This window comes from Bufo bufo, chromosome 5 (assembly GCF_905171765.1).
Source record: "Bufo bufo chromosome 5, aBufBuf1.1, whole genome shotgun sequence".
NCBI lineage: Eukaryota > Metazoa > Chordata > Amphibia > Anura > Bufonidae > Bufo > Bufo bufo.
In genome coordinates, this window is record NC_053393.1 from 348712711 (window position 1) to 348731356 (window position 18646).

The following is an 18646-nucleotide window of genomic DNA, read 5'->3' on the forward strand; positions in this document are numbered from 1 at the left end:
CTGTATAGATAGATAATTACATATATAGAGGTAGTTGATGGGTAGATATTAGATAGACAGATACATAGATAGATAGATGTCATGTACATGTTAGGTAATATAGATAGATAAATACTGTGTAGATAGATAGATGTCACGTATTTAGCGGTCTATGCTCTGGCGGCAGGCCTGGCCTCTCTGTTGCGGCACAGCCGGGTTCACCCCACTGCTGCAGCCACCAGCCCCGCTGATAGTCAGGCTGGTCGGTCTATCAGGAAGCAGGAACACCGGGCTAATCAGGCTCTGTGCTGGCGTCACATGCTTCCTGTCAGTGCTGCTGGCAACATGTGCCTGTGCTTGGTCGTCTTAGCCTCACTAGCGTATACTGTACTATTGTTTGGATTCCCGGTGTTCTGACTTTTGAATTATCCCTGACCTTGCTCCTGACTGCCGAATATTCCTCTGACATTATCTACTGGCACTGACCCCATCAGATATTTGACTTTGTGTTTGTATCTTCTGTTTGTTCACCCTGATTTTGACTTGATTCTGATCCGGTCCTGGTTTTACCTGTTTCGCTTTGACCCCTCTCTTTCTGACTACTCTTTTACCCTACCATGTTTAGGCACCTGCACTTAGTCAAGTTAGGGACCGTCACCATATTGAGGCTGCCATTGATCGTGCACGTAGGTAAGGACAGTGGTGCAGATAGAGTACAGGGCTGCATTGTTCCCTAACCTAAGTGACGATAGATAGATAGATAGATATTGAGTATATTTTATTATAGAAATAGATGCACAACTTAAAAGGATTGTCTGCTTTTAGGTGAAACTAGACCAGGGTCTCAAACACAACAGGGCCTTAAGAACTACAGGGGGTACTGCAGGGGAGTGTTATAAATGCTGGGAGGACTACTGGAGGGCTTTATAAATGTTGTGGCTACTACAGGGAGCATTATAACTACTTTAGCTACGACAGGGGGGCATAATAACTAATAGGGACACTATTGGGGGTTGAATTACTACTGTGGGCGCTATATGGGTGCCACTGCCTTATAGATCAGCCTTATTTCCATTGGGGGCTCTAAAGGGGTGCCTTACAGAGGCGCCTTGTTGCTGCTGAGGGGGCCTTAAGCCTACTGGGGCACTATGGCGGCATTATTACTACTGGGGGTACTGTGGGGGCATTATTATTAGGAACAATATGGTGGCCATTGCAACAAATAAAGGCATTCTTGGGAACAGTACCATTACTGTGGATACTATTACTATTTACCTTACTAGGTTTAGGCACCTGCACTTAGTCAAGTTAGGGACCGTCACCATGTTGGGAGCACTATTACTATGGGGGGGGGAGACTATCTGTATGGCACTATTATATTTGCAGTATAGTGTTTGTGGGCATTAGGGAGCTCATCAGGCACAGTATTGGGGGGTAGCAGCAGGATGACAATGTTGGGGCACCAGAAGGTGGAGGATGATGGAAAAGTGAGGAATCTAAGATGTCTGTGTGCCAAACTATGCAGAGATGACACACGGCTGAAATAATTCATCAAGGCGATCTGGTGTGAATGTAGAAGATGAGGAAGGAGAAGGTCTACATTAGAGGAGACGTCACTGGATGTAATAGGTATGTGGTATTATATTAACAATAATTTTGTATTGGATTGCATTTGAAATGAACACAGCTAATCAACTGGACATTTTTTCTATGTGTGGCCCATAAATCTGGGAGAGCCTGAGACCCCTGGACTAGATGGTGCACTGGGGGCACATATCCAATCCTTGCCTGCCGGCTGTGGCCACAAATCATATCCCCCACTCAGAATCTCCTACTATTTGCCAGAGCAGAAAACCTTTGAGGAACCAATCTGGAAATACCAGTTTATCACAGGTTGTCCAATCTCTCAGCTCATCCCCTTGTGACCTGCAATATACAGTAGGTAGGGGTGGTCCATACAAGACAATCCATTTAAAGCATTGCTGAAGATAAACTACATTACACGTGGCAAATCAGCCGAAAATTGTGGTCTTCCACTTCACCGATGTCACCGATCACAATATTCTTCTGATTCATGTAAGGTTTCCTACCATAACAAACTGGTCCCAACTATGAAATACATGGGCTTTCCAACATTATCACCTGTTTTTGAAGATTTTTATAATTCCAGTATCTTGGCCTTTAAGACATGCAATATGTTTTTTTCCATATAGCTGCAATGAGGTGTCATAAAGAGATGTGATAAAGACGAAAAATGAACTGCTCCAAATATATTATGCACAATACACAATTAGATTTGGCTCAGTTTGTGCATTTGACAAAATTAGTGCATTTTACAACACTTAAAAAACTTTAACCATTAAGGTGCCCGAATCCTACACCATATTGATCTGATTTAGGCCTCTTTCACACGACGGTATGTATTTTGCGGTCCGCAAAAAACGGATCCGCAAAAAATACGGATGACATCCGTGTGCATTCCGTATTTTGCAGAACGGAACAGCAGGCCCCTAATAGAACAGTACTATCCTTGTCTGTTATGCGGACAATAATAGGACATGTTCTATCTCTTAGCGCAACGTATATACGGAAATGGAATGCAAACAGAGTAGATTATTTTATTTTTTTGCGGAACCATTGAAATGAATGGTTCCGCATAGGGACCCCAAACGGAAACTGCAAAAACGTAACGGAAACGGAAATAAAATACGTTTGTGTGCAAGAGGCCTTAGGCTACATGCACACGACCGTTCCGTTTTTTGCGGTCCACAAACTGCAGATCCGCAAAAAAAACGGAAACCGCCCGTGTGCCTTCCGCAAATTGCGGAACGGAACGGGCAGCCCATTGTAGAAATGCCTATTCATGTCTGCAAAACGGACATGCTATATTTTTTTTGCTGGGCCACGGAACGGAGCAAAGGATGCGGACAGCACACAGAGTGCTGTCCGCATCTTTTGCGGGCCCATTGAAGTGAATGGGTCCGCACCCGAGCCGCAAAAACTGCGGCTCGGATGCGGACCCGAACTACAGTTGTGTGCATGAGGCCTTACTGATAGATTGAAGGAAATGCTGTAAATAAATAGGGGATATTCACATATTGCAGATTTGCTGCAGAAATGTTTGCAACAGAAAATCATCTCTATTCATCAGAGGAGGGCCGCAAGCACATGGATTTCTGCAAGGCCCATTCAGATGGTTGGGACAGTCGCATTCATATCTGCCTCGTGTTAATTCACCCTAAGGCCTCTTGTACACGACCGTATGGTTTTTTCAGTGTTTTGCGGTACGCTTTAGGCTACTTTCACACTGCCGTTTCTGGGTCCGCCTGTGAGATCTGTTCAGGGCTCTCACAAGCGGCCCAAAACGGATCAGTTCAGCCCCAATGCATTCTGAATGGATAAGGGTCCGTTCAGAATGCATCAGTTTGGCTCCGTTCAGCCTCCATTCCGCTCTGGAGCCGGACACCAAAACGCTGCTTGCAGTGTTTTGATGTCCGTCTGACGAAACTGAGCCAAACGGATCCGTCCTGACTTACAATGTAAGTCAATGGGGACGGATCCGTTTTCACTGACACAATATGGTGCAATTGAAAACGGATTTTTTTTTTTGTTTGTTCATGGTAATGCAAACGGATCCATTCAGAACGGATACAAGCGTTTGCATTATTGGTGCGGATCCGTCTGTGCAGATACCGGGCGGATCCGCACCTAAACGCAGGTGTGAAAGTAGCCTTAAACGGATCAGTTTTTCAGTTTTCTTTTTTTGTTTCAGTAGTGTTTCTGCTTCCATTCCATTTTGCCGTTCCGTTTTTCCGTTTGGTTTCAGTTTTTTTGCGGATCGCAAATGGAAACGGAAGCATGGCATATACAGTAATTACATAGAAAAATTGGGCTGGGCATAACATTTTCAATAGGTGATTCCGCAAATACGGAAGACATAAGGATGCCTTCCGTATCCATTCAGTTTTTTTACAGCCCCATTGACTTGAATGGCGCCACGGAACATGATTTGCAGGTAATAATAGGACATGTTCTATCTTTGAACGGAAATACGGAAACGGAATGCATATGGACTACATTCAGTTTTTTTGCGGACCCATTGAAATACCGTATACGGAACTCCAAAAAACGGAACGTAAACGGGAAAAAAAAAACGTTTGCGTGCAAGAGGCCTAACAGATACTACTGAGACTTTCTCCACTCAAACATCAGATGACAAGAAATAAAAATATTTCCTCTTACTACAAAATGTTATTATTACGCAATATACATTTCATGATGGAATGCACACACGACATATCATCGCAGTTCAGCAGATGTGCACGCTTCACCGAAGAGAGGCTCGTCATAAGTAACATCAAGGATAATTATCTCCTTATATTTTCATTTTTGGAATGCAATCAAATGTCGGATGGCTGATGTGGATGCAGAAAGGGAAGATTAGATCATACGAGCATGGACTAGATTAGAATAACATAAAAAAAATGAAATTACGTCAATAGTTTCATAGATCGGAAAGGTTGTCATTTTGTTCCATGGCTCGTGAATGTGGGCAAAAAAATATATATATATTTTTTTTTAAAGAATTAGAAAAAACTATACATTACAAGACTACACAAAGCAGATAGAGGCACTAACTCTAGTAATGGATTCAGTGGCTTCATTCATTCTTCCATTATACACTGCTCATTTCCATGGATACGACCACTGTTGGGATGGGAGCTGCTGCGCATATGTGACTATCCTCGCTCCCACAGTCCCAGCCACCAAAAGAAGCACGGCCACTGCTGCTGGATTGCAAGGTGGTCGTGACTGTTGAAACGAACAGTGTATAATGTGATGGAAAAATGAATCCAGCCAGCAAAGAAGACAATATGGATAATCACAATACATTAGTAAGTGCCTTGTATTAACTTTCTGAAGTGCCACTTGCTGAAGTGAGACTACCCCTTTAAGGCCTTATTCACACGTCCGTTTTTTCTTTCCTGATCTGTTCCGTTTTTTGCTGAACAGATCTGGACCAGTTCTGTACCCATTCATTTTCAATGGGTCCTGGAAAAAAACGGACAGCTCAATGTCTGATTTTTTTCAGGACCCATTGAAAATGAATGGGTCCAGATCTGGTCCAGATCTGTTCAGCAAAAAACGGAACAGATCAGGAAAGAAAAAACGGACGTGTGAATGGACCCTAAAAGGCATCTGTCAGCAGATTTGTACCTATGAAACTGGCTGACATGTTACATGTGCGCTTGGCAGCTGAAGGCATCTGTGTTGGTCCCATGTTCATATGTACTCGCACTGCTGAGAAAAATCATGTTTTAATATATGCAAATGAACCTCTAGGAGCAATGGGGGCGTTGCCGTTACACCTAAACGCTCTGCTCTCTGTCCACTTTGATTGACAGGGCTAGGCAGTGAAAATGTCATCACTCCTGGCACTGTCAATCAAAGTGCAGAGGGCGTGGCAGTTGCAGAGAGAGCTGAGTCTCCAGGAGTAATGGCAACGCCCCTATTGCTCCTAGAGGCTCATATGAACATGGAACCAGCACAGATGCCTTTAGCTGCCAAGTGCCCATGTAACAGGTCAGCCATAGTTTATTTACTTGAGTGCCCCTGTGGAAAACAGTATGTGGGGAGGACAGGGAGAAGATGTGAGAAACTGAAAAAACGGTCTTAAATCAAAGTGTGTCTGCACACTTCAAGGAAAGATATCCTTAGGAATCTGAAGAGACTGAAAGCCATGGCTATTCTTCAATATAATTATCTAACTGAAATCCAGATATTATCACAAAAAGAAACCGAAATCTATCTTTTGAACAGAATGGTTCCCAATGGGCTGAATGTGGAGTTAGATATTACCAGTGTTATCTGGGGATGGGGGGAGGGGTGTGCCTATATAATTGGGAAAATGTGGAGCAGAACTCGGAATAAGAAGCCCTTGAGAAAGCCATGAGGTGAAACCGGTCGGACGGCCAGGGATACTTGTTTTTATTAAAGGCTTTAAGATTTTTATCCTGTAAGTTTACCCAATAAAAAGGACGTGAAAGCTGCCACGTGGATTATACACAGGTTGTCCATCTTCTTTGCCTCTTGTATCCAGAGGTGAAGAAGGGCCTGAGCACGGATTGAAAATGAAAGTACAGTAGCTGCTGCAGAGCCCCCGTGTGTAGATACAAAGTCCTCCTGGATTCAGCCATTACACTGTATGTGGATAAGGGCTCATTCAGACGGCCGTATGCTGTCCCATTCACTTCTTCCATTGCACGGCTCAGCAAAAAAATGAAACATGTCCTATACTTGTCAGTGAAAATCAGGACATGGCCCTATTGAAGTCTATGGATCAGCAAAAAAACGGAATGCAATCCGTTTTTTTGGGGACATGCTGAACTGTCCGCAAAAAAACGGATCCACGTTTGAATGAGCCCTGAGGCTCATCAAGGTGCAAGGAGGGACAACTGAGAAAAAACGATCACTTCAGGTTCCTCAGAATAGGAAAGTGTTTTTCTGAGAGTTTATGAGGTAACTCTGCATTTTGTATATAATTGGTTTTTTGGACCTTTCATGGGTCCAGACATTATGGAATAACTAGCAGGTTAGGTAGGGCATGGAGCAGGGATGTAATATCGCTTACTAGTTTGTCTGGGCGCCGCTACAGTCACCCGCTGTGTCCCCCATTCACTTTTCCCAGCTGGTATGATGGGTGGCAGCAGGGTGGCAGCATCAGCGGGGGGTACCCCGCAAGTACGGGTATATATCTCCCTTAATAAAATCACATGAAAGGTCCTCTTTAAGCTTGAAAAAGGCTCAGTATTATAGGCGGGAGTGACCTTTACTGGTGAAGGTCATGGCGAATACTTGGCTGTTACGTTACTTTGGGAGGATTCGGCATCTGCGTCAGTGTCTGTGTGCACGTGATAGGGTTAACAGTCTGGTGATAGATGAAACCCAATCTAACTAAACTAGTAAGACAGAGATAGTTGTACTGTTTGTGTCTTTGAAGTAGCAATCCGAGTATATATCTACAGTGCCGGAAGAAAAAAGTATCACGACTTCTCCAAGAGTTAGGCCTTGTGCACGCGAACGTATTTTGTATTCCGTGTCTGTTCCATTTTTTTTGCGGATAGGATATGGACCCATTCATTTCAATGGGTCAGCACACCGTGTACTGTCCACATCCGTATTTCTGTTCCCCCCGCCAAAAATATAGAGCATGTCCTATTCTTGTCCATTTTCCGGACAAGGATAGGCATTGTTACAATAGATCCGCAAAAAAAAAAAACGGACGCAATATGGATGCCGAAAGGACGTCATCCTTATTTTTTGCAGATCAGTGTCTTTGCAGATCAAGGTCGTGTGAACTAGGCCTTAATGGGTAAAGTTACTTGTACATGAAGTGACCCAGCAATTAGCAGTGAGGAGTAGGGATAAGCAAACTTGTGTTTTCAGGTTCGGCGTACAAGGTTCGGGTTATCTAAGAATTCCGTTATGGTTTCTGCTACCACGGACCTCCATGGCAGCGGAATCAATAACGGAATTCCTAGATAACCCGAACCTTGTGCACCGAAAACACAAGTTTGCTCAACACTAGTAAGGAGCATGCAAACTGTGCTGCACCGAGTACAGGGAGCCAAAAAATGCATCAGGGGGCATTCACACGACCGTATCCATTTTGCAGTCCTTAAATCAGGGATCCGCAAAACATTGATATCGGACGTGTGCATCCCACATTTTCCCATTCCACAGGTCCAGCACCATGTAACAAACTCCTAGAAGAACGAGAACAGGACATGGATGAATGCAGAGAGCACATGGTCCACATCTTTTGAAGCCCCATTAAAATGAATGAGTCGGCGGCATCCAATCCGCAAAAATGTGGATCAGATGCGAACTGAAAATACGGTTTTGTGAATGCAGACTTAAAAAGATGAGATTGAAAGTGTGAGTTTCACAGGTGCTTTGCCCATTAAATGTAGGCATACACCGTCTGAGTACTGATCAATACATATTGGATGGTGTGAACCAAGCCTCAATGCAAACCACTTTTAAAAGATCTCAGAAGACATGTTACAGGGACGTATGAAGATGGCTACAAAAGAATGCTAAAGACCTAGGTGTTCATCAATCCACAGTTAGGACCCTTGCACACAACCGTATGCCCTCCGAGACATACGGTCTGTGAGTGGCCATATGTCCCAGAGCGGCATTGATCGGGAGCACACAGCATCATAGATTACAATGATGCTGTTCACGTCGGGCCACCCGCGGGACTATTGTCATATGAGTGCGGGACAATAGCCCCGCGGGCGGCCCGACCTCCACAGCATCATTGTAATCTATGATGCTGTGTGCTCCCGTGCGCACGATCAATGCCGCTTCGGGACATATGGCCCGCTCACAGACCGTATGTCTCGGAGGGCATACGGTCGTGTGCAAGAGGCCTTAGGCTGAGTGCACACGGGGCGTTGCGGGAAAAGGTGCGGGTGCGTTGCGGGAACATGCACGATTTTCCCGCGCGAGTGCAAAACATTGTAATGCGTTTTGCACGCACGTGAGAAAAATCGGCATGTTTGGTACCCAAACCCGAACCTCTTCACAGAAGTTCGGGCTTGGGATCGGTGTTCTGTGGATTGTATTATTTCCCCTTATAACATGGTTATAAGGGAAAATCATAGACTTCTGAATACAGAATGCATAGTACAATAACTTTAAAAAAATAATTTAACTCACCTTAATCCACTTGCTAGCGCAGCCCGGCATCTCTTCTTTCTTCTTCTTTGCTGTGTGCAGGAAAAGAACCTGTGGTGACGTCACTCTGGTCATCACATGATCCATCATCATGGTAAAAGATCATGTGATGGACCATGTGATGACCGGAGTGAAGTCACCACAGGTTCTTTTCCTGCACACAGCTAAGATGAAGACAGAAGAGATGTCGGGCTGTGCGAGCAAGTGGATTAAGGTGAGTTAAATTTTTTAAAAAAATTTTTTAACCCCTCCAGCGCTATTTTACTTTGAATTCTGTATTCAGAATGCTATTATTTCCCTTAGGCCTCCTGCACACAACCTTTTTTTTTCCCCGTTCACTGGCCGTTTTTTGTGTTCCGTATACGAAACCATTCATTTCAATGGTTCCGCAAAAAAAACGGAATGTACTCCGTATCCATTCCGTTTCCGTATTTCTGTTCCGTTTAAAGATAGAACATGTCCTATTATTGCCCGCAAATCACGTTCCGTGGCTCCATTCAAGTCAATGGGTCCGCAAAAAACGTAAATCAACTAAAGAATAGAAATAGAAAATGGGGGGCATTTTTTAAGACTAGTGTACCCTTATGCCAGTCTTGATCTTCTTGCACTGGAGTGAGATGCCTCTTAATAAATTAGGTGCATCTCTGCCCTGCCATGTGCCATAAACTGAAGTCTACGCCAGGCAGGGACTCGTGCAGACTTCAGCTAGAACTTCTGCCAGTTCATGTCGAAAGTTAGAGTTAGGCTCCATTCAGACATCCGCAAATGGGTACCACTTGGTTTTTTACAGTATAAGGCCTCATGCACACAGCCGTTGTGCGGCCGTTCCGTGCATTGGGGACCGCAATTGCAGTCCCCAATGCACGGCAACATCCGTGCAGAGGCGCCAGACCCATTCAACTTGACATGTCATATTTATTTGCGGTGCAGAACAACGGAAAGAAACACCACCGAAGCACTCCGTAGTGCTTCCGGTGTTCCGTTCCGTGACTCCGTTCCACATGACCGGAATTGCGGACCCATTCAAGTGAATGGGTCCGCATCCGTGATGCCTGGTGCACGGCCCAATAGCCGTGTGCATGAGGCCTTAATCAATTTCTTAAGTTATTATGCGAAGTCTCGCGAGTAATAACTTCGGCTCATCGGAGCCAATACATTCTAAGGCCTCCTGCACACGGCCGTTTTTTTTTCCCGTTTACTGCCCTTTTTCTTGCAGTCCGTATACGGAACCACTCATTTCAATGGTTCCGCAAAAAAAACTGAATGTAGTCTATATGCATTCCGTTTCCGTATTTCCGTTTTTACGTTCAGTTCTAACATAGAACATGTCCTATTATTGCCCGCAAATCACGTTCCGTGGCTCCATTCAAGTCAATAGGTCCGCAAAAAAAACGGAACACATACGGAAATGCATCCGTATGTCTTCCGTTTCCGTTCCGTTTTTTGCTGAACCATCTATTGAAAATGTTATGCCCAGCCCAATTTTATCTATGTAATTACTGTATACTGTATATGCCATACGGAAAAACGTAACAGAAACGGAAACAAAAAACTGAACAACGGATCCGTGAAAAACGGACCGCAAAACACTGAAAAAGCCATACGGTCGTGTGCAATAAGCCTAATACTATACGGAGCACTCGCTCCGTACAGTATTGAAACTAAGTTTTATGCGAATCGACTTCGGATGTTTCATCCAAAGTCGATTCGCTCATCCCTAGTTCTGACGCCAACTTCCAGCACCTCAGCTACTGCAGTGGAGACCCCGCTGCTCTGCTATAGATGGCCTTTCCTCAGCAAAATCCTGGACAACTCCTTTAAAGTTAATTTATTATTAATTTTAACCAAAATGTATCAAAACACAGCATAGATACTATATTATTCCTACGAGCACATCTTAGGCTACTTTCACACTTGCGGCAGAGAGATCCGGCAAGCAGTTCCGTCGCCGGAACTGCCTGCCGGATCAGGCAAAATGTATGCTAACTGATGGCATTAGTAAGACTGATCAGGATCCTGATCAGTCTTAAAAATGCCTGATCAGTCGAAAAAATGCATTGAAATGCCGGATCCGTCTTTCCGGTGTCATCCGGCAAAAACGGATCCGGCATTAATTTTTTCACCTTTTTTTCAGTCTGCGCATGCGCATACCGGAAGGACGGATCCGGCATTCCGGTATTCTGAATGCCGGATCCGGCACTAATACATTCCTATGGGAAAAAATGCCTGATCCGGCGTTCAGGCAAGTCTTCAGTTTTTTTAGCCGGAGATAAAACCGTAGCATGCTACGGTTTTCTCTTTTGCCTGATCAGTCAAAACGACTGAACTGAAGACATCCTGATGCAAACTGAACGGATTACTCTCCATTCAGAATGCATGGGGACATACCTGATCAGTTCTTTTCCGGTATAGAGCCCCTGTGACGGAACTCTATGCCGGAAAAGAAAAACGCAAGTGTGAAAGTAGCCTTACTCATCTTCTTTTAGCTGTATTTTCAATATTAAAATTTTCGCTGGGGCGGAGTTCCGGCGGAGGCACGGCAGCGCACGGCGAGAGGCTGCCGGAAAAAAAAAACTACGACATATCCAACATTTATTCCGGCAGCCTCTCGCTGTGCGCTGCCGTGCCTCCGCCAGAACTCCTTCCCCACCCCCATTATAGTCAATGGAGATGGGGGCACACGGTCACTAGCGGCAGGACGGATCCGACAGGCTGTTCACCGGAGGTCCGCGCCGCTAGTGTGAAAGTAGCCTTAGAAATTTCATTTTGACTCTTTTGTTCCTTCTCAGCTGTCAGATTTCTTTTTGAACAAAGTTCTTGTGTGTTGGGGCATTACATTCAATACTGTGGCGCCATACTCCATCATGGTCACAATAAGACTGCTATAACATGAGCGATTCTTTGAATGCCGTTTTCCCACTCAGGAAAAGACAATGCTGCTGTTTTCTATTCTACTGTGGGTCATTGGTTTGGGGCAGACACATGAGAGTCCGGTCTACGCTTCGGCTCGGGGGGGCTCAGTATCTCAGAGGCCCCCATAGTCTACCTTTACATTCCGGAGAAGCGATGGCACTCATATAGGTTGTCTGAATACAGTTCAGTATATACATACATATAGATTTTTCTCTTTATGTGAGATGAGAACGCTGATAATATGTGCACACACTGGTCCTGAATACGTATTAATGCAATGCATACGACTATAATGATATGTAACCAGTAAACGTGAAAGCTGGAGGCTGGACGACGAGTGAATATCACAATGTAGGTGAGGGTACTATGGGCAGAGGGTGGCAGGTTAACTACATCTGATGGGAGCAGGAGCCTTTACATAATTCTCCATTGCATAATCGGTCAGGGCACTGAGTACAAATGTAATGACTGTGCGAGAGAGATTATACCGCTCGCTCACTATCACCACAGGAACATTGGGGACTTTACAGCATGTGATAGGGCGGGAACAAGGCCATACCACCGGGAGGTGAACGCTGACTGCTACTGACTATACACAAGTCTCACAGCACAGCAAACATCTTATGTAGGCACTTATATAGCACTGACATATTCCATAACGCTTTACAGACATTAGCCTCAATCTACGGGAACTTTCACACTTGCGACAGAGTGATCCGGCAAACAGTTCCGTCGCCGGAACTGCCTGCCGGAACCGGAAATCTGCATGCAAACGGACAGCATTTGTAGACAGATCTGGATGCGGATCCGTCTCACAAATGCATTGCAAGAACGGATCCATCTGTCCGTTTTTCACATTTTTAAAGGTCTGTGCATGCGCAGACCGGAAGGACGGATCCGGCATTGCGGTACTTTTAATACCGGATCCGGCACTAATACATTTCTATCTAAAAAAAAATGGTGGATCCGGCATTCCGGCAAGTGTTCAGTTTTTTTGGCTGGAGATAAAACCGTAGCATGCTGCGGTATTATCTCCGTCCTGATCAGTCAAAAAGACTGAACTGAAGACATCCTGAAGGGATTCCTCTCCATTCAGAGAGATGCCTGATCAGTTCTTTTCCGGTATAGAGCCCCTGTGACGGAACTCTATGCCGGAAAAGAAAAACGCTAATGTGAAAGTAGCCTAAGTTTCCTATCAGTATGGGATATTCATAGTTGGGACATACCCTGGGTAAGGTTTATTAAATAATTTATTTACAGATGCCTATACAGGCGTTGAACCTATCTTGCCCCAGGTGAAAATTGATACTCCACTTTTATTATTACCTGAATTAAAAAAAAAAAGTGAAGTATTAATTTTCACCTGGGGCAAGATAGGTGTAACGCCTGTATAGGCATCTGTAAATAAACTATCAGTATGGGAGTCATTTATCAAACTGGTGTAAAGTAGAACTGGCTCAGTTGCCCATAGCAACCAATCAGATTCCACCTTTCATTTTCCAAAAGAGCTGTCTAAAATGAAAGGTAGAATCTGATTGGTTGCTATGGGCAACTAATCCAGTTCCACTTTACACCAGTTTGATAAATGACCCCCAATGTGTGGGGCAGCAGAACAGAAACTAAATCCTCTTCTCTTATAGTGGAATCCAGTCTGCCTTTTATTACAGCCTGTATACTGCCTATGGAGCAGAAGGCAGGCTGTGATAAAGCATCATGTTGAAACGGGAGCTATGAACGCGGAATTTGATTCTTTTCTACTGTATGATGGTAATAAATATTCAGAAATTGCTATGCATGCAGGTACCTAATAAACAGCATTTGACATAGTGATCACTTGGCAAGGATGGGCAGACTGCTGATCACAAGGGGTCATACGTGTATGGCACAATAGGCCAGATCCAGGGATCAGCTGGTCCCTATGACAGGTGGCCAGTGATGCATATAGCCAGCAATCACCTGGGGAGTATGGACACAGCAGATGACCTCATGTGACAGACAGGCCATCTACATCCCTGGAAGGGACCTCCATCACTACAAGCCTACAATAGATACAGTGAGATATATATGCCATAATGATGATGATGATGATGATGATGATGATGACAAGATCCCATAGAAGCCTACAATAGATACAGTGTTATATATATATATATATATATAATGATGATGATGATGACAAGATCCCATGGAAGCCTACCTGCTCCCCGAAGTCGATGGCTATGTTGGTGATGCCCAGAGGAACCAAGAAGCGGATGAGGGGCCAGTAAGGAGTGAGTGCCGGGAATTTCACCATAATAATAGCTCAGGTAGAGCGGAGAGCACACACATCCGACCACCGAGCAGCAGCACGAAGCACAGAGACCCCCGAGCAGGAAGGATAACGGTCCGCATGTGGATGTCTAGCAAGAAATGCGAAGGATCAGGACCATGTCTGCCCTCCCACACAGCCAGGAGGAGGAGGCACGCCACAAATATCTGCTGACAGATCTTCCATCACCAGACAATGGAGAAGAGGGAGAAGGACGCGGCTGGGGACTGTGCACACGATGGCGGTGCGGTGCGCGCTGTCAGATTACTGGCGGTGTGTGACTCGGCTCTTCTCCTCCTCCCCCATTATCACAGGGGGCAGAGATGAAACGGGAAGGACAAGGGCCGACCTGCTCGAGGAGGACACCGTGCGGCCACACGTGTGTACAGCAAGGACGTGCGCTCCCCCCTCCCTTTGGAAAGATACAGACCTGGCGACAGTGTGGAAGAGCTCCCCCTGCAGGAAGCTAGGAGTAGTCCTCGACTGTTGCCTAGGGCTACGTGAAAAAGACAGGGCTGACTGTGAGGAAAGCTGCCAGGCCTAGATTAGTAATCTGCTTGGAGCTTGTATATCTCCCTATGTCTGTACTGATTAAAGCTACTGTAAAGATAATGATGTTTTATATTATACAGTTTCCATATGATTTTAAGTATCTTTTATCCAGTCACTGTTTTGTGTTTGTGTTATGCATCAAGGGGACCTTAGTGGCCTTCATCAGAGTCTGTGTGACAGCAGTGACAGCTCTCCTCCAGAAGAGATTCAGCACGCTCCAAACTGCATTGAAATCTAAAAGCTGGCAATTTTTTTAATCACTTCATGCCCGGTTTCATACGCATCCTTTGGTATTGGTGAAAATGCTGCAAGCAGTTGGCTTAGAGTCCAATTACTTAGAGTCCAATCCGCAAAACACTGACACCGGCCATGTGCACATGGCCGACACTCTTATAGAAAATGCCTATTAGCGGACAAGAATAGGACATGTTCTATTTTTCCGCAGACCGGAAGTTCGGGGCCGCAGAACGGAAGTGCGGATGCGGAAAGCACACTGTGTGCTGTCGGCATCTTTTCCGGCCCCATTTAAAATGAATGGGTCCGCACCCGTTCCGCATAATTGCTGAATGGATCCGGACCATTCATACGGACGTCTGAATGGAGCCTTAAAGGGATTATCCAACCCCTATAATGACCCCCTTAATGCCCGACCCCCTCATATAGATACTTTCTCCTACTCCTTGTTGTAAAGCTGTGATTTCTGTGCCAATGTCCTACTCTGCCTCCTCATCAGGGTTGCCAACCAGAATTTTTTTTCTTTCTTGACAACTTATCCCAAAATCACAGCTAGCCAACATTTTTAACAAACAAACTGGAAAACCACGATGAATGATATAGATTATAAGTAGTACATGTCTATAGCTAAGTATACTGATAAAAACTCATTACCAGCCTTTACTGTGAGCTGTAAAATTATTAAAATTACCACCAAAATAATCTAGTAAAGTAAAGTACCACCAGCCTGAAAAAAATCACGGACACATCTATTTTTTTTTTTTGCGAACACAGGAAAAAAGTTGCCTATTTTTACGGACTGTCCAGAAATTTCTGGATGGTTGGCAACCCTGCTCCTCATCCACCTCCTTGTCCCCAGCCTCCCCACTAGGCACAGTTCACAGTGCAAAGCTAGGCATTGTCACGTGGTTCTGCACCAGGTCAGCTTTAGTGAATGGAGTCACACCGAGTAGGAAGTGCTCCGTGTCATCAATAAAGAAATCGAACACTGGCGGTCTCCTCCTCAACTGGAGATAGGAAACATGGTTACTGATAACGGGAAGAACATTTCTTCTGCGCTGTGTCAGGGAGGGCAGACCCTTGCATGGCGCATGTCTTTAATCTCATTGTCACCCAGTTCCTCAAATCTTCCACTGAACAGCAAAAGCAGTTAAAAATGTCCAGGAAACTGCGCATGCACTTCAGCCACTGTTACCGTGAAAAACACGCCGTCCATGAGCTGCAAAGGCAAAATGCTCTTCCCCAACATCGCTTGATATGTGACGTTTCCACCCGTTGGAGCTTCCAACTCCATATGGTAGACCGCCTGTACGAGCAGAGGATGGTGGTCAACAATTTCTTAATGCAGCACATGGACAGGTCTACTCCCCGATGTAACTTCTACGTTAGCCAGTGGCAGCTCATGTGTGACATGTGACATTTGCTCAGGCCCTTTGAAGAGGCCACTTTATTTGTCAGTGGGCAAAACTACGAGCTGAATTATGTAATTCCATCCCTTCACATCCTGGAGAGGATGCTGACAAAGCTGATTAGTGAGGGGATAGAAGACAAGGCATCTGTATCTCAAGGCCACCTGAGCCCTGTGGAGGATGAACTGGCAGAGGAGGAGGAGGATGAGTACATAAACACCCAGGAATTTGGAGGAGCTGGAGGCCAACAACAAAGATGATGCAGATGACCCTGACAGACTGTGGCATTGTACAGTGGAGATGGAGGCAGGGAGACCCTCCGAGTCCCTTGCGCAAATGACCCAATGCATGGTGTCATGTTTGTATAGTGATAGCCGCATTGTCAGGTTTTGGCAGAGGGACTACTGACTATCCACAATCTTAGATCCTCACTACTGGTCAAAATGGGGGCATTTTTTAGACCTATTGAAAGGCATTAAAAAATGGACTACTATAGAGACATGCTGTATAGTCAGTTGTTCGCTGCCTACAAGCGCCATTGCTTGTCCTCAGGAAGGTCTGACCAGGGGGAACCCTCTGCGCTCACGCTCCACTGCCATGACTGGTAGTAGGGGGGGGGGGGGGGGGGGCAGGAGCAGCACCAGCTCCATATTCAGTCATTTCAGTTTGGAGTCTATGATGAGCAGTTTTCTTCAGCCTCCTACTGAAGAAACCACCCCCAGCAGAAGGACATGCAGCAGAACCTTAACCAGCAGGTGGTGGCATACTTGGACTGCACCCTGTCACCCATGATCCAAGATCTCCTGGACTACTGGGCATGTAAACTTGAAGTGTGGCCGTAACTGGCCGAGTTTGCCATGGGCATGCTTTCCTGCCCAGCAAGTAATTTGGCATCAGAGCAGGTGTTCAGTGCGGCAGAGGGCATATTTTCCCCTAAGCGAACTAACCTTTCCTCTCTAAATGTGGAGAGACTAACTTTCATAAAAATGAATCAGGCATGGATCAACCAGGATTTCCAGACACCGGTGCCTGATGCAACAGAATAGATCATTCTGCCAGTAATGATCATACTGTAGTGTGCTGCCACACTGGAATATTGTGCGAAATGAGCCGTTACTTCTGGTCACGTGCTGCTGCCACCATTCTGATGCTGTCACCCACCTGTCTGCTGCCTCTACTGCTATTCCTATAATGGGGCTTCTTGGCCTACTGATATGTACATGTTATATTTTAAAAAGGATATGCATACCACTGGGCCTTGCTATCACACTGCTGTTTTGGGGCTATGCTACTACTGCTACCATCATGTGCTGTATGCCACTGCTGCTGTCACAGTTGTGTCGTGGTCTGGTGGTAGTGGACCGTGACACTTTAGTCGTGTATGCTTGTTGCCGGTGGCAACGTGTAGTTTTTAGCATGTTTACACACTTCTCCTTTAATGTTGTTGTCCCTTCCCATTCTGGTGGGTATGGGGTTAAAGTGTGAGCAAGGTGGAGCTGGGTGTGGGCTCTTATAGTACTTAGCCTTGGAGCCTGAGGTTAGTGGGTCTTCAGCTTTTTTGGAGCCTGAGGTTATGCTGCCATCCTGGACCTTACCATCTGTCCAGTTTGAGGGCCACCTTTTTGGACATACTGTCACTGTGAGGAGTGGGGGGAACTCCACACCGTACAATGTAGGTTGGCGGGATATACCACTAGGCCTGAAAACAGGAATAAAGGGAGCAGGTCACCTTCTAACACATCCCAAATTCCTAGCCCTGACCTAACTGTATGTGCGAACCCTAATGGTGGGAGGGCTCATACCTGGAACCTCGGGCCCTACGTACCCTAGAGATCCCTGGTAATAATGTCAGGGCTAGGAGACAACCTGTTCATCCACGACACGGATGAACCGGAGTCTCCAGCAGGCCTAGCAACAAGAAAGGAGCAGACAGTAGCATAAACCAGATTGGCAGGTAAGCACCCAGCGCAAATAACACACACTGGAACAACAGCACTTACCTGCCACAACAACTGGAAGAAACAACTGCTACTGGCTAGTGGCTCCCCCTCCGGGAAACCCTGAAGCCCACCTCCGCAGGCAACCAGCATGCACGGCTAACGTGTCATGGCATACAACAACAAGACTGTGACGCAGCCGTGGTGCTGTCCCCCTCCCCACTTTGTCATGGGCCAACTATTGTCACTGTCACTACTGCTGCTCCCCCCCCCCCACTCTGTCATGTGACCACTATGGTCCTTGTTACTGCCACTGCTGTTGGCCACCATCCCCACTCTGTTATGAGGCCACTACTGTCCCTGTTACTGACACTGTTGTTGGACCCATCCCCACTCTGTTATGGGGCCACTATTGTTCCTGTTAATAATGCTGATGCTGGTCCCCATCCCCAATCTGTTATAGGGCCACTATTGTCCCTGTTTTTCCGTATAGACATTACTGTTTAATTTTCAGGTCTTCTGATCTGTCAGAAGAACAGAAAAAACTGATCCTATATTTTGAGCATCTG

General features: G+C 45.6%; 1 protein-coding gene across 1 annotated transcript in view; it reads right to left on the bottom strand.

The window, feature by feature from the left end:
- Window positions 1-14298, bottom strand: part of ANKH (ANKH inorganic pyrophosphate transport regulator) — a 139058-nt gene extending 124760 nt beyond the window's left edge. The window contains exon 1 of the mRNA XM_040431871.1: window positions 13835-14298. Coding sequence (XP_040287805.1) covers window positions 13835-13930 — 96 coding nt within the window. The 5' untranslated portion in view covers window positions 13931-14298. The remainder of the gene's footprint in view (window positions 1-13834) is intronic.
- Between the last annotated feature and the right edge of the window lie 4348 nt (window positions 14299-18646).